At 45.9% G+C, this 24,613-nt stretch overlaps 1 protein-coding gene across 2 annotated transcripts in view; it reads left to right on the top strand.

Annotated features, from left to right (window-relative positions):
• Positions 1 to 24,613, top strand: part of NPR3 (natriuretic peptide receptor 3) — an 87,872-nt gene that overhangs the window by 24,240 nt on the left and 39,019 nt on the right. For both annotated transcript variants that reach the window (XM_044276407.1, XM_044276406.1), the window contains exon 3: positions 7,943 to 8,109. In XM_044276407.1, coding sequence (XP_044132342.1) covers positions 7,943 to 8,109 — 167 coding nt within the window. The remainder of the gene's footprint in view (positions 1 to 7,942; positions 8,110 to 24,613) is intronic.

Raw genomic sequence — 24,613 nt, 5'->3', positions numbered from 1 at the left:
AACACTTCCATAGGCAGGCCTAGTGTCTATAATTCAGTGACAGGAGTGGACAGGTCACTGCTACTTTCAAGATCAACACTCTCATCATCTGCTGCTGTAACCACTCCTATCACCTCATTAGATGCATGGTGTTCTGTCCTTTCCCCCTTTATGACACTGTCATAATGAGCCACGTTATCAATAATACAGTAACAGACGTGGACAGGTCACTGCTTCTCTCAAGATCAACACTCTCATCATCTGCTGCTGTAACCACTCCTATCACCTCATTAGATGCATGGTGTTCTGTCCTTTCCCCCTTTATGAAATGAGCCACGTTATCAATAATACAGTAACAGACAGGTCACTGCTTCTCTCAAGATCAGCACTCCAATCCTCCGCTGCTGTAACCATTCTGATCATCTAACTGGCTTTATGGTATTCTGTCCTTACTTACTTTATGACACAGTCATCAATAGCACAGTAGCAGAAATGGACAGGTAGTTGCTTCTCTCAAGATCAACACACTCATCCTCCGCTGCTGTAACTATTCCTATCATCTGACTGCCTATATGGTACAGTATTCATTCCTTACCTACTTTATGACACTGCCATAAGGAACCATGTTATCACTAATACTGTGACAGGAGTGGACAGGTCTCTGCTTCTCTCAAGATCAACACACTCATCCTCCGCTGCTGTAACTATTCCTCTCATCTGACTGCCTATATGGTACAGTATTCATTCCCTACCTACTTTATGACACTGCCATAAGGAACCATGTAATCAATAATACTGTGACATGAGTGGACAGGTCACTGCTTCTATCAAGATCAACACACACCTCCTCTGCTGCAATCACTCCTATCATCTGATTGGCTGTATGTTAGTCTGCCATTGCCTATTTTATGACACTGACCATGCTTTGTATTTATGAGGACATGGCTATATAATCACATAAGTGGCAAGGTCACTGCCTCCCACACAATCATCACATTCCCATCCTTCTGCTTTGCTGATGTCAAGCAGATCTTAAAATGCAACACGTGTAACAAAGTTGCAAATGTTTTCACTGTACAGTGTTTAAAAGCTTAAAAGCTTATTGCTATAATATCACCAACACGTTCTGCTCAGTGGGGGTTATAATACAGGTACAGGACCCCAATGATCCGGAAAGTAAGGGGGCTGCAAAGTTTCTCCTGCCTACCGCAGAGCCCTGTCAACTTAAATGGAGCTGTGTTGCAGTTCCCTGCCCAGTGGGCGGCTGGTACTAACTTTTAAGGCACTTTCAGCCTATTTATTTCCATTGTAAAATGATGTCATTCGTGTAGACCAGGCAGCAGGCTGGCACGGTGCTTGTGCAGTATACACCTATATTAAAGGGATTGCCCATTTTCTGATGAAACTTCTAAAATAATATAAACTGATGTGTACTGGCATAGGAAACACTAAAATGCCCCAAGCTGAAGCCCTCCCCCCGCTGTACATGGGTATAGCATGTAAATATTAGATGTGGTAGTCACTACTCCCAAAGCTCTCAAGATGGCGGCAGGCATGTGACTTACCCACCCAACGTCTCTCCAGCTGCATTCTCTTGAAAGTGTTCAGCGCATGTGCAGAAACAGATCGGAGAAATTCCCGGGCCTGCACATGCGCAAAAGAGGATGCAGTCAAGTGGGTAAATCATGTGACCGCCACCTATACCGCGTCCACTGTTTACATGCCGTTTCCATGTGCAGTGGGAGGCTTCAGCTTGGGTGCGGTGCTAAAGAGTGAAGTTGTTTTAGGATTCCCCATCACTTTTATGACATTTTAGAAATTTCATTACAAAACGGACACTCCCTTTAAAATTTTCCCCATTGTTCCTATCCTATGAGCAATGTGGAAAATCAAATCCATCCCGGAGGCCAGGGAATGATGGACAACAAAAACCTTAATATAACAATTTCACCCATACTTTAGTCCTCCTCCGTCGATAATCTGCGCCGGGTGCAATGGCGGTTATGACAGGTGCACAGATCCTGTCTTTCACGCAGAACGCCTCCCCTCCCCCTGCATTATCAGAAGGAAATAACGATCACTAAGTAAATACATTCATTTCTATTTGTGTATTACCAGGAATTTCCCCGTCACCTGCGCCGGGCAGATCCGCATTCTGACATGCCGCAGGGGATGAGCTTACAATGGAGCACGCGCTTCGTTTCCTTGTGCAATATTTTCTTTGGAATAAAAGCCTGTTGACTTTTGAAGGGTTTTAGGTCTATAATCATCATCTCCTGCTCACGGTATCTCTGCCCCAGACGAGCTCGGAGATGTACAGCCATGGTATGGCACCTATGGAAGTCTACGGACCACATGTCTGATTTACGGCTGCAGCTATCAATCATTATAGTAATCAAGTATTCTACCGATTAATCCAGGCATGCTCAACCTGCTGCCCTCCAGCTGTTGCAAAACTACAACTCCCATCATTCTCTAATAGCTGTAGGCTGCCCAAGCATGCTGGAAGTTGTAGTTTTGCAACAGCTGGAGGGCCGCAGGTTGGGCATTCCTGGATTAATCCAACAATTAATCAAGTACTCTAATAAGTAAAAACTAATTAAAAGAACATTTTCTATAAAACCTCATCATCCCCCACAAGCCATCATCAGCCCCCCTGGACTCCAGACTGATACATTGTAACAAACTAGCACAGTTGTATCCAGCCTAGACAATGCTCTGTGAGCTAAACAGCCCGGACTCCAGACTGATACATTGTAACAAACTAGCACAGTTGTATCCAGTCTAGACAATGCTCTGTGAGCTAAACAGCCCAGACTCCAGACTGATACATTGTAACAAACTAGCACAGTTGTATCCAGCCTAGACAATGCTCTGTGAGCTAAACAGCCCGGATTCCAGACTGATACATTGTAACAAACTAGCACAGTTGTATCCAGTCTAGACAATGCTCTGTGAGCTAAACAGCCCCGACCCCAGACTGATACATTGTAACAAACTAGCACAGTTGTATCCAGTCTAGAGAAATGCTCTATGAGCTAAACAGCCCGGATTCCAGACTGATACATTGTAACAAACTAGCAGAGATGTATCCAGTGTAGACAATGCTCTGTGAGCTAAACAGCCCGGATTCCAGACTGATACATTGTAACAAACTAGCACAGTTGTATCCAGTCTAGACAATGCTCTGTGAGCTAAACAGCCTGGACTCCAGACTGATACATTGTAACAAACTAGCAGAATTGTATCCAGTCTAGACAATGCTCTGTGAACTAAACAGCCCCGACTCCAGACTGATACATTGTAACAAACTAGTACAGTTGTATCCAGTCTAGACAATGCTCTGTGAGCTAAACAGCCTGGACTCCAGACTGATACATTGTAACAAACTAGCAGAGAGATTTGTGCAGCTGCTCCTGATGTGTTCAGCTCACAGAGCATTGTCTAGCCTGGATACAATTGTGTCCACTGAGTGCAGGACTAGCCTCTGAACAGAAGCAAGACGGCTCTCATTCACTCACAGCAAATGTATATCTTGGAAATAGAATTCATACATAAAGTCTATTGGAAAGTTGTAGAACTTTTCTTTCTTATCAGAGACTTAAGGGTACTTTCACACTAGCGTCGCTGGATTCCAGCAGGCAGTTTCGTCGCCGGAACTGCCTGCCGAATCCGGCAATCTGTATGCAAACGGATACCGTTTGTAGACTGATCCGGATGCGGATCCGTCTCACAAATGTATTGCAATACCGGATCCGTCTCTCCGGTTGTCATCCAGGAAAACAGATCCGGTATTTATCTTCTTCACATTTTTAAAGGTCTGCGCATGCGCAGACCGCAAAACCGGATCCGTTTTTTCGGAACACTTAGGGCCAGATCCGGCATTAATGCATTTAAATGTAAAATAATGCCGGCAAGCGATCCGGAATTTTGGACGGAGAAAATACCGCAGCATGCTTACCTTACAGTGACTGAACTGAAGACATCCTGATGCATCCTGAACGGATTGCTCTATATTCAGAATACATTAGGATCAAAATCTGTTTTTTTCCGGTATTGAGCCTAGGACGTAACTCAATACCGGAAAAGAAAAACGCTAGTGTGAAAGTAGCCTAAAGCTAGTTTCACACTAGCGGCAAGGAACTCCGGCAGGCTGTTCCGGCGGGTGAACAACAGCCTGTCGTATCCGTCCTGCCGCTAGTGCACGGCTGTCCCCAGACTACCGCTCCGGCCCTATTGACTATAATGGAGCGGGGCGGAGTTCCGGCGGCAGCACGGCAGCGCATGCCGAGAGGCGGCCAGAATAAAACTAGGACATGTCTAGTCCGGCCGCCTCTTGGCATGCGCTCCCGTGCTGCCGCTGGAACTCCGCCCCGCTCCCATTATAGTCGATGGGGCCGGAGCGGTAGTCCGGGGGCACGCGTGCACTAGCGGCAGGACGGATCCGACAGGCTGTTCACCCGCCGTCCGGAGTTCCTTGCCGCTAGTGTGAAAGTACCCTAAGCTTCATGTACAGGGTTTGAACTTTCCATCCCCGAAGCTCTGACTTGTCTCACTACAAGGTGCGAATAGACTTTCCTATGTTATACGCGTGGATCGGACATCCCCTGTGCATATAGTCTCACTGGTGCTGAATCATTCTTCTCTATGGACTGATGAGGACACAGTGCGGAGGGAATTCAGTGTTCAACCTTGGATTGGCCTTGGTGTCCAGGGAGTGTGAAGAACCATATGGAGAAGATGTCATTGATCTCTATGGGGAGCGCAAGTGAATGCATGTCCACAGGACATGGCTGGTCTGTTCTGTCACAGCAGGGGATGCAGAGGAGGCAGCAGCGCCATAACCAGCCTGCACCGTGCACTGCATCCCCAGATAGTTTGACATCTGCTCTCCATTGATGTCATTGACCTCATCGGCCTCATCAGTGCTTCTGGCCTAATGGCTGTTCACCCAGAGCACAGGCAGCAAGCAAGCACGTAGACTAACGCTGCCTTCCCAGGTGGCAGATCTCCGCACTGCTACTTTCCCCTTCCAAATATTAAAGCAAACAAAAGTGTTCCACATGTGACTGTTTAATCTGTTCTCCCAACAGGAACGTAGTAATGATGACAGTAAACACGGCTCTATAACCCATTCAAGTCCATAGAAGGGAGCAGCCATGGGACACATTACAGGGTGCAAAGAGATCAAGGCCAAAACCCATGGTATTTCTATCACTAGCGAACATTACTGTGAACATCCCTGGTGGTCTGGGAATAGGAGAGGTTAATGTATTTATTATTGATGTCAATAATATGTCAACATCCCTGGAGGTCGAGGGCAGACGAGGTTCATGTCAACATCCATGGTGGTCTATGGAAGTAAGGGATTAGGTTCAGCATCCTTGGTGCTGTAGGGCTATAAGAAGTAAATACCCATATCCCTGGTGGTCTTGGGTAGGGTTTTAATGTCCTCGTCACTGCTGGTATAGGCCAATGGATGAGTTAGTATAAGGATCTCTAGGTTGGTCAATGTTAGCATCATTGATGATCTAATTATGTTAATATCCACACCCCTGGTGGTCTAGGGCAATGATTGAGTTAATATAGCGGCTCCTGAATTGGGGCATGTCAATATCATTGATGGTTAGGTCAGTATCCACATCCCTGGTGATCTAGGGCAGGGAATGGTTTAACAAAGGGATGTCAACATCATTGGTGGTCTATTGTATTACGTCAATATCCATATTCCTGGTGGTCTAGGGCAGGGTTTAATATCCACATCCCTGGTGATCTAGGGCAGGGACTGGTTTAGCAAAGACCCATGGGTTGGGGAATGTCAACATCGATGGTGGTCTATTGTATTACGTCAATATCCATATTCCTGGTGGTCTAGGGCAGGGTTTAATATCCACATCCCTGGTGATCTAGGGCAGGGAATGGTTTAGCAAAGACCCATGGGTTGGGGAATGTCAACATTATTGGTGGTCTATTGTATTACGTCAATATCTATATTCCTGGTGGTCTAGGGCAGGGTTTAATATCCACATCCCTGGTGATCTAGGGCAGGGAATGGTTTAGCAAAGACCCATGGGTTGGGGAATGTCAACATCATTGATGGTCTATTGTATTAAGTCAATATCCATATTCCTGGTGGTCTAGGGTAGGGTTTAATATCCACATCCCAGGTGGCCCACGTCAATGAATGAGTTAACATTCCCCAATTCAAGGATCCTTGTATTAACATCATTGCTGGTCTAGTGAATTTGGTCAATATCCATATCCCTGGTGGTCTAGGGCAGGGAATGGTTTAATGTAAAGATCTATGGCTGTGATGGCTAACCTCCAGCATTCCAGCTGTGGTAAAACTACAACTCCCAAGATGCACACTTGCTTGGCTATTCTCAGAACTCCGGAGCATGCTGGGAGTCGTAGTTTCACCACAGCTGGAGTGCCGGAGGTTAGCCATCACTGATTTATTGGTTGGGGAATGTCAACATCTTTGGTGGTCTGGTATATTGGGTTAATATCCATGTCCCTGGTGATCTAGGGCATGAAATGGTTTAATATAAAGCTATATTAGATGGGAAATGTCAACGTCATCTATGGTGGTCTAGTGTGTTAGGTTAATATCCACATCCATGGTGGTCTACGGCAGCGGTTGATACACCCATCCCTGGTGGTCTAGGGTAGGGAATGAGTTAATCTAAGAATCCCTGAGCCTGGGAATGACATCACTGGCATCAGTGCATGACCCATCGAGCACCATTTAGGACAGATTGCATGTCCCTTGCAACCTCAGATTGTTCAGGTCTTCTACTCAGGTGGACAGGACTGAAGCCAGGTATTCCTCCATCACCTACAGCCCCTCTGGGCCACTTTATAACCTGGTGGGTATCCTCTATTTGTAATATTTTTCAGCAGCGTCCAGAGAGAAATTTAGTTTTTTAAATCTCTAAATGGGACAGAAGTCCAAAAATCTATGAATTATAGGACTGCAAATCCTAGCAGTAGTAGACAAAATAGGTGTGGCGACCTACGCACGCAACTCACTGATGCAAAAGCTGGCAGGATATGGTCCCAGCTTGATGGTGGGATGTAGTCGCTAATCGGAACAGTATCAGGTGTTGTAGGAACATGCGGTTCTCCTTGTAAAGACATTTCCAGGAGGAATAACAGAGGGACAGAACAATGCAGAGTTGTAGAATTGTTAATTCTGGGGGAATACATGTTAAATTCAACATGGCCGACCCTTTTGTCCCCCCCCCCCCCCCCAGCATGATCTGTAAGGCGAGTGTTGCCGAAATCGTAAGTTCATCCAACTTTGCTCTAATGTCTAAGGGTACCTTAAAGGGGTTGTCCAGGATATGAATATTAATAGCCTATCCCCCGGGGTCTGACAAACCCCCAACAGCCAATGTGTAGACTAGAGGACGAAGCTAGTCACCTTTCGCTTCAATGCTAGCAGCGCTGCAGTTACCAGCTCTGTCCACTACCCAATGGGTGGCGCTGTGCAGTTCTGACTTCTGACTGGCAGGGGTGCGGCGAGTTGGACCCTCGCCAATCTGATATCGATTACCTATCCTGAGGACAGGCCGCCAAGATCAAAATCCTGGAGTCCCCCTTTAAGGCTCTGTTTAATATTGATTCTGGGGCACTTTGGGGCTTGCAGGAAGCAACGCATAGAGACGTATTCATATAGACACGGCTATGACCAACCTGCGTTGTAATGTTCATGGAAAGGCCGGTGGCTGTGACAGACGAGGTGTCTTCGAGAGGCGGGACAGGCCTAAATAAAGTGCTCCCCGGGCACATTCCTGCCGTTTTTATTTTCCCAACTCGCCTGGAACTTTAGTATCTTGCAGACAATAGGCTATACTGTTATTTACTAACATCTCTATTTACTGCGGGGGAAATGGCCACGGAGAAACGGCTTCTTTCTGGTGACTGGCCGAGATGGTAAATATTTTTATATGTCCCCTAGGAGATGGCTCGTGGAGGCGAGGAGACAAGCACGACCTTGAGGCGAAGCAAGCGTACTCATCCCTGCAAACAGTCACCCTACTCAGGACAGTAAAACCCGACTTTGAGAAGTTTTCCATCGAGGTGAAAAGTTCTGTTCAAAAGCTGGGCCTGACCGAAGACGATTACGTAAGTAGCTGATGACCGGCCTAGCGCGCTCGCTGTCTGTAAACAACCTCATAATTTAATCAAAGGTGGCAAAATTCTATGTTCTGCTCCGCCGACCGCAAGAGCTGCTCCCCCCAAAAAAAATAAAAAAATTTGAGATGTGGTTGAGCTGAGTTTGTTATCTGTCACAACTCCTATTGATATCCTGATGCGCTTGTCCTGTTTTCAGTTCCTCGCCATGTTCAGGATCTCTACTTGCAGTCAATGAACGGGAACCTTCTTTTGCATTCACCCATGCTGAACTACCTCTAGCGCACACCAAATCCGGCCCGCGGCCTTGGTTTTTGTGGCTCGCCGGTGATATGGGCGGCTGATAAGAAATAAGGCCCGTAATATGTTTGATTAGTGCCGCAGCAGCGCGACTCTTATCAGACTCTCTGAGGGTAATATGGCAGCAGGCTCTCTGGGGGCGCAATATGGCAGCAGGCTCTCTGGGGGCAATATGGCAGCAGGCTCTCTAGGGGCAATATGGCAGCAGGCTCTCTGGGGGCAATATGGCAGCAGGCTCTCTGGGGCAATATGGCAGCAGGCTCTCTGGGGGCAATATGGCAGCAGGCTCTCTGGGGGCAATATGGCAGCAGGCTCTCTGGGGGCAATATGGCAGCAGGCTCTCTGGGGGCAATATGGCAGCAGGCTCTCTGGGGGCAATATGGCAGCAGGCTCTCTGGGGGCAATATGGCAGCAGGCTCCAATATGGCAGCAGGTTCTCTGGGGGCAATATGGCAGCAGGCTCTCTGGGGGCAATATGGCAGCAGGTTCTCTGGACACAATATGGCAGCAGGCTCTCTGGGGGCAATATGGCAGCAGGTTCTCTGGGGGCAATATGGCAGCAGGTTCTCTGGGGGCAATATGGCAGCAGGCTCTCTGGGGGCAATATGGCAGCAGGCTCTCAGGGGGCAATATGGCAGCAGGCTCTCTGGGGGCAATATGGCAGAAGGCTCTCTGGGGGCGCAATATGGTAGCAGGCTCTCTGGGGGCGCAATATGGTAGCAGGCTCTCTGGGGGCGCAATATGGCAGCAGGCTCTCTGGGGGCAATATGGCAGAAGGCTCTCTGGGGACACAATATGGCAGAAGGCTCTCTGGGGACACAATATGGCAGCAGGCTCTCTGGGGGCAATGTGGCAGCAGGCTCTCTGGGGGCAATGTGGCAGCAGGTTCTCTGGACACAATATGGCAGCAGGCTCTCTGGGGGCAATATGGCAGCAGGCTCCAATATGGCAGCAGGTTCTCTGGGGGCGCAATATGGCAGCAGGCTCTCTGGGGGCGCAATATGGCAGCAGGCTCTCTGGGGGCAATATGGCAGCAGGCTCTCTGGACACAATATGGCAGCAGGCTCTCTGGGGGCGCAATATGGCAGCAGGCTCTCTGGGGGCGCAATATGGCAGCAGGCTCTCTGGGGGCGCAATATGGCAGCAGGCTCTCTGGGGGCAATATGGCAGCAGGTTCTCTGGACACAATATGGCAGCAGGCTCTCTGGGGGCGCAATATGGCAGCAGACTCTCTGGGGGCGCAATATGGCAGCAGGCTTTCTGGGGGCGCAATATGGCAGCAGGCTCTCTGGGGGCGCAATATGGCAGCAGGCTCTCTGGGGGCGCAATATGGCAGCAGGCTTTCTGGGGGCGCAATATGGCAGCAGGCTCTCTGGGGGCGCAATATGGCAGCAGGCTCTCTGGGGGCAATATGGCAGCAGGATCTTTGTGTGGGGGTTGGTTATTTGACAGCAGGTTTTCTGAGGGGGCACTTATGTGTCCTAAAGGACATCTTGGTCTTTTGCTTAGGTGGAGCATTACAACATCTCTGGTGGAACATGGTGGCATAAGTTACATTTATACAGTTGCAGAATTACTAACGGCCTTTTGAGGACAACCATAAGGGCTCATGCACACAGCCGTTGTGTGCCCATGGTCGTATCGCGGCCCGGATATGGCAGGTCTGCAATACACGGGCACCGGCCCGTGTGCACTCCGCATAGCGGATGTGGACCCAATCACTTGAATCACGGAGATGCGGAAAGGAAGCACGGATCAGAACCCCACGGAAGCACTACAGAGTCCTTCTGTGGTGTTTCTGTCCGTGCCTCTGCACCGCAAAAAAATAGAACATGTTCAATTTTTTTGAACTGAGGACGGATCACGGACCCGTTCAAGTTGAATGGGTCTGGATCCATCCCGGCCATCGAAAGGATGTTGCCCTTGCATTGGGGACCGCAAATTGCAGTCCCCAATGCACGTAACGGCTGCACAATGGCCGTGTGCATGAGCCCTAAGCCTGATGTGGCCCTCGGCAAAAATTTGTTTGACGCCCCTGCTCAAGCGGCTGAGAGTCGACTACAGTTGTGCTACCAGAGAGGTGTCTTGTAGAGTAAGGGTCCATTCACACATCCGTGTGTGTTTTGCGGATCAGCGGATCCGCAAAACACGGAAACCGGCAATGTGCATTCTGCATTTTGCGGACCGCACATCGCCGGCACTATTAGAATATGCCTATTCTTGTCCACTATTGCGGACAAGAATAGAACATGTTCTATTTTTTTCGGGATCGGAAATTGCGGACCCGGAAATGAATGGGTCCGCAATTCCATTCCTCAAAATGCGGAACAGAATTGCGGATGTGTGAATGGAGCCTAAAGGGAAGATTTATTACCAGGGGAATATTTGGAATCTGCTTTGCCATAATTTTTAACATTTTTGATAAATTTGGTGCCACTTTACAAATACCACTTCGGACAAGAAATTTTACTCTTTTCTTTTTGCCACCTCCCCCTTTACTTGTGCAACTTTTTTAAAAAAAGTGACATTTGACACTGGCTAACCACCCCCCAATTTCCTACCCACTATTCAAAAGCATCGAGAGCGGCACAACATCACAAAAAGTCACAACTTCAAACCGCTGATCGGGGGTGCCGGGAGTTGGACCTGATATTGATGACCTATCCTGAGGATAGTAGTAATAAAGGACCGCCACTCACTCTTGAAGTTTTGCTAATATTTCCTTATTGCCACATATCTGTATCTGTAACAGATATGTGGCAATAAATAAATATTTGCAAGACTTCAAGAGTGAGTGCCGGTCCTTTATTACTACTATTACATGGGGCGCCAACCCTAGGACACGTGCACCGCCACGCCATATCCGCAGTGCCGACTGACTTACAACATATACTATCCTGAGGATAGGTCATCAATACCTTTGCACTGCACATCCTCATGCACACGACCGCATGTATTTTGCGGTCCGCAAAAACAGATCCCCAAAAAAATACGGATGACGTCCGTGTGCATTCCGTATTTTGCGGAACAGAACAGCTGGCCCCTAATAGAACAGTCCTATCCTTGTCCGTAATGCGGACAATAATAGGACACGTTCTATTTTTTTGCGGAATGGAAATACGGATATACGGAAACGGAATGCACACTGAGTAACTTCCATTTTTTTTTGCGGACCCATTGAAATAAATGGTTCCGCATACAGTCCGTAAAAGAAAACGGAACAGACACAGAAAGAAAATACGTTCATGTGCATGAGCCCTAAAAGTAATTTATCACTTTAGATTTACTAATCAAAACTTTTTTCTAGTCTAATTCTGATTAAAGATTTTTTTCTTTTATTCTATTTTCTGTACGATTATGGTGACGGCCATCTTGCCTGAATTGCCGCTTTTGTCTGTGAGCAACAGTTCAGAGATATACTTTACAGCAGATACATGAACATAGGACACTAAGGCCTTTTTCACACGGGCATCGCGGGTGAGGGCCGGATGCGATGCAGGTGCGTTCAGGGAAAAACGTGCGAGTAGGCCCGCAATTTCAAAATGTGAATGTGGTACCCAGACCCGAACCCGGACTTCTTCACTGAAGTTCGGGTTTGATGTTCTGTAGATTTTATTATTTTTCATTATAACATGTTATAATGGAATATAATAGCATTCTTTAATACAGAATGCTAAGTATAATGCCAATTGAGGGTTAAAAAATAATAAAAACATAACTCACCTCATCCACTCGATCGCGCAGCCGGGATCCTCTTCTTTGTTCTTCTTGAAGGACCTGCAAAAGGACCTTCACTGACGTCATCTGAAGGACCTTCTATCTTCATTCGTCACTGCTCTCACCACGTGATGACATCAGCGAAGGTCCTTTTGAAGGTCCTTCAAGAAGAACAAAGAAGAGGATCCCGGCTGCGCAATCGAGTGGATGAGGTGAGTTATGTTTTTACAATTTTTTAACCCTCAATTGGCATTATACTTAGCATTCTGTATTAAAGAATGCTATTATTTTCCATTATAACCATGTTATAATGGAAAATAATAAGGTAAATGGGGTCCCGGGTGATACATCCCTCGTCTCCTTAGCAACCATGCGTGAAAATCGCACCGCATCCGCACTTGCTTGCAGATGCTCTGCGATTTTCACGCAGCCCTATTCATTTTTATGGTGCCTGCGTTGCGCGAAAAACGCAGAATATAGAACATGCTGCGATTCTCACGCAACGCACAAGTGATGAGTGAAAAACATTGCTCGTGTACACCGTACATCGCTCGAGTTCACCTCACGCATTGCACCCGCGTGGAATACTCGCCTGTGTGAAAGGGGCCTAACAGTCATTGAATTCTTTGGGCATGCTCTGTGACCTTTGGAAAGGTCATTGTGCAAGGAGGGGGAGAAGGTGAGCTCAGAACATCACCTATCATGAATGGTGAATTCTATGTAATCTATATATAGGTATTATCAGTCATTCTAATTCTACCTGCAATAATAATGAGATGACTGCTGTGAAGTGATCTCTACGGAACTAGAAGTGTCAGCCTATTATAAGGCTCAGTTTAAAAAGTGTAGGATTTCAGGATTTAAAAAATGGAAAAAATTTAGAAAAATAGGTTCAATATGAAAATGTGATATAAGCAATAGCTAATTTTCTAATCATGCATTACCTCTTAGCTTTTAACCCCTTCCCGACATTTGCTATACATGTACGGCAGATGTTGGATTTTTCAACATGGTGCCCACTCTTTTAGAACTTTGGGGTACAGACTCATAGTTCGACTTGGCATATCTTGGGAAAAGATTCCGTTTTCTGCCCTAGCCCTGTATCTAAATACCCAGGCCAAGGCAGAATGTCATACTGGCCTACCGTGGTAGACATCTTGCCCTCGTATGTCCACGCTGCAGATCCAGATTGGCCAAGAAATTAGATTCGGGTACGAATAGATTCTACCAGAATCAAAAGTGCTTTGAATGCCTGGAAAAGTGTCTCTCTGTTTGTTTTTATCTGTCTCTCTCCGTCTCTTTCTCTCTCATAACCTTGGAAATATTCTCCAGAAACAGAATTTTTTTAAAAAAAATCTGGGTCACATTTTGCTCATCTCTAGTCGAGGATGATACTTAGCCTCTCCTTCCCCTCTGTTCCTAAGACGTGCCTTCGTGGTTTTAGCTTTTTCTCTCTAGATTCTGAAGTTTTTTTTTTATTATTTTGAGAATTAAAGGACATTCAGATAAAAGATGTTCATGGAAATCCTCCGGGCCGCCTGGGTCTCCTGATAACAGGGACTATCATGAACCATTGTAGGGCCTCAAAATAGACAGCTTGTCCCTGACTTTTCTGTGGAAAGAATGCTATCTGCTGTAGCATATTGTTGCACGGACAAGACAAACACGGGCCGGAATCCAGCGTCATCTAGTTTCAAAGAAAAATATTTGCTCCATTGAAAAACCATCAAAAATGCAAGTGGTTTGACTTTGCACAAAGTTTATTAGGGGAAATTTGCCTTTCTCATCAGAAAGTAAGCAGCACGGTAGGAAACCTTTTTATATTCCCCTCAAAACTCATAAATATCTGACAACTCTAAAAAAAAATGGACATTTTATGAGGGAATGGACTGTGACAACACTGCTGACCCTCACCTGGGAGGTCCATGATGGCTTTCCTGTTGACTCTCTGTATATCATAGAAGATCCTTTGCTTATCTCCACTATCATGTCCATGTAAACATGACCTTCACTCCACAGCCTTCATTAGCATGAGAACGCAATAAAACATTAATTATAATTTCCCTGTATTTGTAAACCCGGCTCTGAATCAGAAATTATATCCAGTTATATAAATGTTTACCGCCTAAACCCTCTGCAAACAAATATCTAATTGGGACTGTGTAATACACAGGTCTGTTTAGGTTGCCTAGCAACCGCTTGACTGCCTGTGTAGGTGACCACTGTTCGAGCCCATGTAGTTGTGCCAGGAAGACTTTTCCACTCCTCCCACACTGGAAATGCAGTTGTACAATAAATTATGGTGGTAGTTTTAGGATTCAAACATGGATAGTTTAAAAAAAAATTGTCAGGGACTATGACATCTGACCTATGGGACCCATGCTGGTCAGCACAATGAAGGGGCTCAAATCATGTCCTTCTTTGTGCTGATTGATTGTTGGGGATCAGACCTCAGGAACCCCCACCAAATATTGATGGATGTCATAGTCCAGGAAAACTTCTGTAAGGAAGATCTTTCCCTGAAACTTGAATCTTTTTCATGTTTTTTTCACAGTTGGATCCATGCTGGAATTTTTGAAAATATAACAAGGTTGGTTTACACTGGAAATGGAGGGAAGTGGTCATTGGGTCAGCCATAGCTTGAATCTTCTTCAGGAGAATGACCATTGAACAAAGTCATAGCTTGATTTTCCTGGAGGAGACTGGTTATTAGGCAGAAGTAGATCTTGAATCTCTAGGAGGAAACTGGTCATTGGACAGAGGTAGAGGTCAAATCTTCTTCAGGAGATTAATCTTTGGACAAAGGCATAGCTTGAATCTCCTGGAGGAGAGTGGTCATTGGACAGAGGTAGAGCTTGAGTCTTCTTCAGGAAACTGGCCATTGGACAGAGGTAGAACTTGAATCTCCTGGAGAAGAATGGTCTATGGACAGAGGTAGAACTTGAATCTCTTGGAGAAAACTGTTCATCGGGCAGAGGCAGAGCTTGAATCTCCTGAAGGAGTGTGGTCATTGGGCAAAGGCAGAACATGAATCTCCTGGAGGAGAGTGGTTTGGGAAGAAGCAGAATGTGAATCTCCTGGAGGAGACTGGTTATTGGGCAGAGGTAGATCTTGAATCTCCTTCAGGAAACTGGTCATTAGACAGAGGCAGAACTTGAATCTCTTGGAGGAAACTGGACATTGGGCAGAGGTAGAGGTTGAAACTTCAGGAGTAGTCATCAGACAAAGGCAGAACAAGAATCTCCTGGAGGAGACTGGTTATTGGGCAAAGGCAAAGCCTGAATCTCCTAGAGGAGACTGGTCATTGGGTAGAGTCAGAGCTTGAATCTCCTATGGGAGGCTAGTCATTGGGCATAGGTAGATCTGTGACACATAGACTAATGCACCTGATAACTATACACAGCTCAGGATGGATACTACAGGCCCATACATGATATCCTCCATCAAGTGTCAGCACCATGGACAGTGACTATAATATAGTGGTTTATCCCTGCACCAATCTGCCCGAAACACTGAAATCTACAGTACATTGGCTTTGTGGAAAAATGTGCACAGCATAGGTGTCTTCTCGGGTACAGTATAAGAAAAATGTGGTTATCACGCACACATGCATTTGGTCGTACATTCAAGCAGCAGATGTGACGCTAGGATGACCACTAAACCCTAGCACTAAGCAGAGGTGACCATTAGGATGCTTATTTATTAGAAATATTTCTCCTATTTTTTGCTGGTTCTCCCCACATCGGTCTTGAGTTCCATTTATTAAAGGGATGTTCCAGTTGTAGCAAGTGGCAGCATATCGCTATGATTCAAGGGGTTCTGGCCACTAAGACTCTCAATCGATTTCTACCACCTCCACCAAAGATGTCTGGGTGCTTTGCCAATACTGCGGGGCTGAGTTGCAGTTTTCTGAGCAGTGCCTGGATGTGAATGGCAATGTACAAAGAGTGCCTAAGGGGCTTTGTTCTCATGATTGGTGGGAGTTCTTGCAGTTGGGCACCCAGTGTTCGGCATGTAATGTCCTATACAAAGGATGTTGTGAAACTTCAACTCCCAGCATGCTCCATGCACTTGTTCTGAGTACAGCTGGGCAAGTGTGGAAGCTGGCACTCCAGCTATCGTAAAACTGCATCTCCCAGAGGTTGCTGACCCCTGTTCTAGGTGGAATACCGCTTTAAGCATGGCTGACATTGTCAAGGACAAGGTCTGGTCAGAACAGGTCAACGTAAAAAAAAAAAAAATTATAGATGCAATTTTTTTTTTTTTAAGTTTAGTCCTCAGTTTCTATGGAGGCTATCAGGGATCTCAGGACATGTGCCTCTGGTGCTGGGTGGTGCCACTATGCCTTGGCCAGGCTGTACAGATGCGGGACTAGGGTGGGTAGTAAAGTGAACCTCTGCCTCGGGTGAAGGAAACCCTGACTATGACCCTGCAGTGAGTATCATCTTTAGGGCTCGTTCACACGATCCTGTGAAGCCTGTGCCCGTGCTGTGGACCGCAAATTGCGTTCCGCAATGCACGGGCACCGACCATGGCCCAGCCGCATGGGCATCACAGACCTATTCACTTGAATGGGTCCCCGATCTGTCCGTTCCGCAAAAATATAGAGCAAGTTCTATCTTTTTGCGGTGCGGAGGCATTGAAATCCAGGACGCACTCCGTAGGGCTTCCGTAGTGTTCCATTCCGTGCTTCCGTTCCGCATCTCCGGATTTGCGGTACTATTGAAGTGAATGGGTCCGCATCTGTGATGCGGAATGCACATGGAACGGTGCCCGTGTATTGCGGATCCGCAAATGCGGTCCGCAATATGGCAACGGGCAGCCCACGTACGTGTGAATGAGCCCTTAGGCCTCTTGCACACAAACGTTTTTTTTTCCGTTTACATTCAGTTTGTTGCATTTCAAAGGATCCGCCAAAAAAACGGAAGGCACTCCGTATGCGTTTCGTTTCCGTATTTCAGTTTTTCCGTTCCGTTCAAAGATAGAATATGTCCTATTAGGGTCCATTCACACGTCCATAGTGTATTTCGGATCCCCAAATTGCGGATCCGCAGTACACCCGGCCGGCTCCCTCATAGAACTGCCTATTTTTGTCCGTTATTGCGAACAAGAATAGGACATGTTCTATTTTGTTCCGGAGCCGCAGACCGGAAGTTCGGGGCCGCGCTCCGGAAATGCGGATGCGGACTGCACACTGTGTGCTGTCCACATCCATTCCTGCCCATAGAGAATGAATAAGTCCGCACCCATTCCGGATAATTGCGGAACGGGTGCGGACACATTCTACGGATGTGTGAATGGAGCCTTATTGTCCGCATAACGGACAAGGATAGTACTGTTCTATCAGGGGCCAGCTGTTCCGTTCCACAAAAAAACGGAATGCACACGGACATCATCCGTATTTTTTGCGGACCGCAAAATACTGAAAAAGCCATACGGTCGTGTGCAAGAGGCCTAATGCATGATATTTCTGGGAAATGATAGTAATTCAGCTTTGATACCTTTGCCTCTGATGCCACCAGATGTAAGGTAGCCTTCCTCCATGTTCAACCTTTTAAATAAGGCCTTTTAGACATAAGGCTACTTTCACACCAGTGTTTTTGCTGGATCCGTCATGGATCAGCAAAACGCTTCCATCACGATAATACAACCGCCTGCATCCGTTATGAACGGATCCGGTTGTATTATGTCTTCTATAGCCATGACGGATCCGTTATGAACTCCATTGAAAGTCAATGGGGGGGATGGGGTAGACCAGTTTTCTATTGTATCCGAGAAAACGGATCCGTCCCCATTGACTTACATTGTGTGTCAGGACGGATCCGTCTTGCTCCACACCACATCGCAGACAGAAAAAAACATTATTCTGTCCGTGATGGGGATGCATCCAAACAGAACGGGATGCATTCTGGTGCACTCTATTTCGTTCAGTTCAGTTTTGTCCCCATTGACACAAAGTGTTTTGCCCCTCTATTGAGATCCTATGACGGATCTCAATAGCGGAAAGGGAAAGCGCAGATGTGAAAGTAGCCTTAGGATTTTAGCTAAGCCAGTACCTCATTTGCAGGCAACAGTTTCTGGTCCATTGCCCCTCATCAGCGCAGAGCAGAGAGTACAGACTTAGAAACCTTTGTCAGGGATCTTTGGGGAAAGGATGGGGGGTTCCTTGTAGATGTAAGGAATCTTATAGGCCAATCAGTGCTCCTCTGGGAAAAAGATATGCAAATTAGTTCTCTTTCCAAAAAGAAAAGAAAATCTTGCCTCTGATGTCACTAGATGTAAGGCAGCCATCCTAGAAGTCAGTGTTCGACCTTTGAGACAGAATGTAGGATTATAGCCAAGCCAGTACCTCATCTGCAGAGAGCTGTTTCTGGCTGATTGTCCCTCATCAGTGCAGAGCAGAGATAGCTGGCCTAGAAATCTTTGTCGGGGATCTGGGGGGCTACTGTGGAAAGCACCTGGTAGACATAAGGCCTCTTATAGACCATGCAGCGCTCCTCTGGGAAAAAGGTAGACAAATTAGCTCTCTTTCTAAAGAGAAAAGAAAGCTGAGCCACCAGATGTAAGGTTGCTATCCTAGAAGTCAATGCTCCAACTTTTAGACATAACTTAAGATTTTAGCTAAGCCAGTACTTCATCTGCACTGTTTTGGGGTGAATGCCTCCTATCAGGAAAGAGATCTAATTTGCATAACTTTTTACTAGAGGATCATTACATGACCGATAAGACTCCTCACCCCTATCAGGCATGCTCCAGGAGGGGAAATAGCACCCCCTGGATCATGAAATGTATCCAACTGTTGCTAAAAACCAGACTATTGAAGAGGATACAGGGACCAGGGCCACAAAAAGGCGTGTCCTCCAAATGAGGGAAAGACACACGTATGGTCAGGATTTTAATATTTTATGCAAATGAGGGCTTCAGTGCCTTGAGGGGCGTGGCCAGCACTGGAAAGTCAAGGTCCACTAAAGGACTAAGCCCTGCCCCTTGGTGCACAGAAAACCGCGTAAAGAATCCGCGTAAAGAATAAAAGTATTTGTTCTCAGGAACATGGCAGGCTTCATTTTAATCGTCTGGATCAACCCTACTAGGCACATTGTTGTTCCTGCTGACAGGTCTTTTTCAAAGGGGTTGTCCCACGAAAAATATTATTCAGTTTACAGACCAGCACCTAAATCTGAATACGTTTGTAATTGCATGTAATAAAAAATTTAGCATAGCCACTGAGTTATTCAATAAAATGTATGTGTATGGCGCCACCTGCTGTTTTTTTTTCCTTATTTCTTTGTCCTGCTCGCTGAGATGGCCGCACATGCTCAGTTTTATCCTCCAACTTCCTCCTGAGCTGTGATAGGCAGAGCTGAGACACGCCCACTGAGCTGCAGCAGAAAAGACACTCCCCTTCTGCAGACAGCTTGATATAAATCCAGCAGAGCAATAAATGAGTAGATATCTGGATCCATGTGAAGTACAGGGCTGGGTCTAGCTTTGTTAGGAAGAGATAATCATGTACTAGATGATGTCTGATTTTTAATTTATTACATTAGTCATGGGATAACCCTTTTAAGCGTTTGATTTGATGCACCCGTTGCACTCCATTTTGCTCAGTTTAGATGCAGCAGAGCTCTGTTTGTATTGGCAAAAACTGTCCATGATAACTGTCAATAGGACTGCAGCTAAGCATATTGACTTTTGACCTATCACAATACACAGACCATGCAGTGAGCGTTTCAGCTCTGCTACCTCTACACTCAGCCTCATCATAAGAGAGGTTGCACATGGAGTTGTCCTCAAAAGTCCTTTTCTCATAGGAATATCGTGAACATAAGAGGCGTATTCCCAGCCCTGAAATGTTGCATCAGGCGGCACAAGCAACACAACGTCGAGCTTTGGCCTCCAAACAGCATTCCTTTATGTGAAAATAATTCCAGATAGCGTGCTAAATCTCCCAGTGTTTCACCAGTAAACTCCAGTTTCTATAAAATAATTCCCAACACTTCCTTCATAGAGATTTTCTTCAGCACAGATTGAACTCGGGTTTCGCGCTCGTTAATGCCACCTCTGTTCTTGGCATGACGAGAATTCCCTAAATGCTGTTTTCGTTCTCTTGATCGGCATTCTGAAATGGAATGGTTTTTCTGTCCTGGATATTTGGCCGCTTTGTATCGTGAAGGCCACCCGTGCTATGAAGTCCCCGATTAACCCTTTACCGCTGGCAAAACATGGAAGCAATGTTTTGCAAGTCTTGGGCTAATCTTCATGTGGATCCACTGGAACATCCACAGCAGAAATCTGAGTGTCAGCCATTGATTTCTGCCGTGGATGTGCCACCTGATCCACGATGAAATTAGCCCAAACATGATCCAATAGCGTTTACTCGCGGCTTGTCAATGAATGAATTACCTCCACAGGGCGGTCGTTATTCCGCTGCGTGTGAATGAAGTTTGAGATTCTCAGTTCTCTTGCATCGGGTTGTCAGCAGGTTTGATGAGCAGCAGGAGCAATCCTCGCCTAAATCCTTTTCCTGACGCTTAGCCTGAAATGCAAGGTCATGGAGCAATGAAAGGGTTAAAAGGAAGCTTTGGGCAACTCCCCATACAAGAGGCTGATCACGAGGTGTCCTTCTGCTGGGACCCCAAGCAGTTAGCTGTGATCTGTGCACAAATCTGGCAACAAGTGTTATTTTTCCCTGCAGTGCCCCCGCAGGTGACATGAAGCATTACACAATTCCTATTTAGGCCTCTTGCACACGACCGTAAGGCTTTTTCTGAATTTTACGGTCCGTTTTTTGTTTCAGTAGGGTTTTCGCTTCCGTTCCGTTTAGTTTCCGTTTGTGATCAGTTTTTTTGCGAATCGGAAACGGAAGCATACAATAATGTTTAAACAGCAAGTACAGCCCAGACTCCAGACTGATACATTGTAACAAACTAGCACAGTTGTATCCGGTCTAGACAATGCTCTGTGAGCTAAACAGCCCAGACTCCAGACTGATACATTGTAACAAACTAGCAGAGTTGTATCCAGTCTAAACAATGCTCTGTGAGCTAAACAGCTCAGACTCCAGACTGATACATTGTAACAAACTAGCACAGTTGTATCCAGTCTAGACAATGCTCTGTGAGCTAAACAGCTCAGAATCCAGACTGATACATTGTAACAAACTAGCAGAGTTGTATCCAGACTAGACAATGCTCTGTGAGCTAAACAACCCAGACTCCAGACTGATACATTGTAACAAACCAGCAGAGTTGTATCCAGTCTAGACAATGCTCTGTGAGCTAAACAGCCCCGAATCCAGACTGATACATTGTAACAAACTAGTACAGTTGTATCCAGTCTAGACAATGCTCTTTGAGCTAAACAGCCTGGACTCCAGACTGATACATTGTAACAAACTAGTACAGTTGTATCCAGTCTAGACAATGCTCTGTGAGCTAAACAGCCACGACTCCAGACTGATACATTGTAACAAACTAGCAGAGAGATTTGTGTTGATTGACAAATTCAGCTCTGCTCCATCTGTATCGAGTAGTTCCAGAGATCTTTACATGTATATGTGTGAATGATATTAGCAGTTCGCCAGCTGCACATTTATAAACGGTAACTTTAGGTTTGACGGCCCTTTAAAGCTCGTCATGGGGTCTCCTTTTAATATTAATAAGCGATTACCTCATTTCAAGCCCTCAATATGATAATTAATCCAATTCCTTTTCAGCTTGATTGCCTCTCACTTAGACAGACCCACCCCATAGACCAAAGTTGATTTAACGTGTTTTCATTCGGCACGTCCAACCCCATTAAATCCCGCTCTGTGTCATCCCAGAGAGTTCCATTCCTCGGATAGCATGCCTGAAATGCAGGATACCGGGAATGAATTAAAACGGCCACCAGGGATCGCCAGAGAAACCACAAAAACCAAACGAAATGAAAAAGCATAATAACGCCTTCATCTTTCGGAATTTCTGACAAGGGAAAAAAAAAAAGAAGTTTATTCTTGCAAAAAGGTGGACGCGTCGTTATGTGTACGCAGCACCGCGCGCTGGACGGGGGAAGCCAGAAAGCTAGTGAAACAAAGTAATTAGGCGAAGCGAAAAGTAGCGTAAAAGTTTATTATGTGAGGTTAGCACACCCGACCACATGACATGCGAGCCAGTTTGTCTTAGGTTTAGTGGTGGGCGATACACTTCCAGTCACTGCTTGCTTGTTCATTGGCTTCTGTGTAAATGGAGAAAGAAGGTGAAGGTTCTTAAAGGGACACTAAAGGCATAACAAAAATCGCCAAACTTTTTCATGGTCTCCTCCTCCCTGGTTCTTTTTTGTTTCATATGCAAATTTAAAGGGTAAAAATCAAAGAAACGGGTTGTTTACAAGCATCCTAGAAAGCATCCATTTTGACCTTCCTCATAATAAATGGCTGTTGATATGGAGGTGGGGCTCAGACTACTTTGGCTGTAAAAGGAATGAATACCCCCCCCCCCCCAACTATAACTATACTTTCAATATATCCGCCAAATACTTAGAGGAGTAACTTAAATGGGATGTGCCGTGAAAAATATTTTTCAAATCGGCACCTGGATCTGAATATTTTTGTAATTGTATGTAATCATGTATTCAGTATAGCCAATGAGTTATTCAATAAAATGTATTTGTACAGCGCCACCTGCTGTTTGTTCTTTTCCTTTTTTCTTGTCCACCTCACTGAGCTGGTCGCACATGCTCAGTTTGAATCTGTCTGTTAGAAGCTGTGGCAGATACAGGGAAAGATATATATATATATATATATATATATATATATATATATATATCAGAAAGGACACCTCCCCTGAGAAAAGACATGCTCCCTGTGCTTCCAGCCTGAAATAAATCTAGCAGAACAGTTGGAGCACTAAATGGTGAGATCTCTGGATCCATGTGAGGTACAGGGCTGGTTCTAGCTTGGTTAGAAAGAGATTGTCATGTACTCTATGATGTCTGATTTTCATTGTTTGCATCAGTCATGGCCTAACAAAGTTGTCAACAGTCCCGAATTTGCAGGGACTGTCTATAATTTTTAAAAACAGTCCCTGCAGACTTGGGCTGTCCAGAGCTGCAGTTTATGTAGACCCTGCCCATAAGTGGACAGGCCTGTCCGAGTTGGGGTGTTAGCAGCGGTAGGGCTTGCATGTCCCAAATATCCGACCACAACGTTGGTAAGTATGAAAGGGGTAGTCCACCTTGTGCATACTCTTTTTGTTAGAAGAGTCCCTTGACAACAATCTGATGAGAGTGTCCCACTGCTAAAACCCCTGACAATCAACTGTGATCTGAGGGGAAATTTAGTGTCGTGTTCAATTTCCCTGCAGCTCCCCCACAGGCAAAATCAAGCATTGCATGGCACCTATTGAAATGAAGGGGTTGTGTAATACAGATGAAGGTCCTCCAGAGACTCTATTGGTAACTGTAATGGATCTCCTGGCACCCCGACTAGGTACCTCCGTTGATGGATGCTCCTAGTGCTTACCGAGGGCTCCAAGCACTCCACTTGACACATAAGCACTGCCAACCCCACGAACCACCGCAGCTTGGTTGGGACCCTGGACCTACGACAAGGCTTCCAGGTTCCAGTGGGTGAACCTCTTCCTTCAGAGAGCGATGCAGGAAAAAGCTGTTAAAAGAGCTCAGGGATTTTAGCCAGAGGAGTATACAGCATATAGCATTCCCCAGTGTAGATGCAGCCTTTTCCCCACACACATGAGACGAGGCTCTATGTTGAGAGTAAAACAGGAACACTTTAATGGGGCTACATGTCAGACTTTTATGCAGGTCTTCCAGCAAGGGACCCTCCCCCGAGGACCTTGTGGAAGACTGAGACAGTTTTTTCATTAGCCAATCACATGCATTTACACTATGGAAACACTCCCAGCAATTGTACACAACCCCCCCTCTGCCTGTGATACAATTAACAAACACAATGGGCTCTGCCTGTGATACAATTAACAAACACTATGGGCTAACTTAATCACTCACAGGCAGAAAAAGCTAATTTTTCCCCAAAACAAAGAAAATACCACAAAGCCCCACATATCCCCATAAATTATACATCCCTGGATAGCTCTGATCTGGGCGAACAACATATCCAGAAATCACACAGATCTGAGCAGGGGTTCCCGAATTCCATGGAAGTCGCATTTGACCGACCGCAAGCATGGCTTTCCTGCCCAAAACAGTTCCACACATTTAGGCTACATGCACACGACCGTATGTGTTTTGCGGTCCACAAACTGCGATCCCTCCAAAAAAGGATGACGTTCCGTATGGCATCCGTTTTTTTTTTGCGGATCCATTTTTTTTTTGCGGATCCATTGTACTAATGCCTATCCTTGTCCGCAAACTAAAAAAAAATAGGACATGCACTATTTTTTTTGCGGAGCAACGTAACAGACATACTGATGCGGACAGCACATGGTGTGCTGTCCGCGTTTTTTGCGGACCTATTGAA

Source organism: Bufo gargarizans, chromosome 1, assembly GCF_014858855.1.
Source record: "Bufo gargarizans isolate SCDJY-AF-19 chromosome 1, ASM1485885v1, whole genome shotgun sequence".
NCBI classification, from domain to species: Eukaryota; Metazoa; Chordata; class Amphibia; order Anura; family Bufonidae; genus Bufo; species Bufo gargarizans.
The sequence above is the reverse complement of the archived record's forward strand: the minus strand, read 5'-3'. Positions and strand labels throughout refer to the sequence as shown.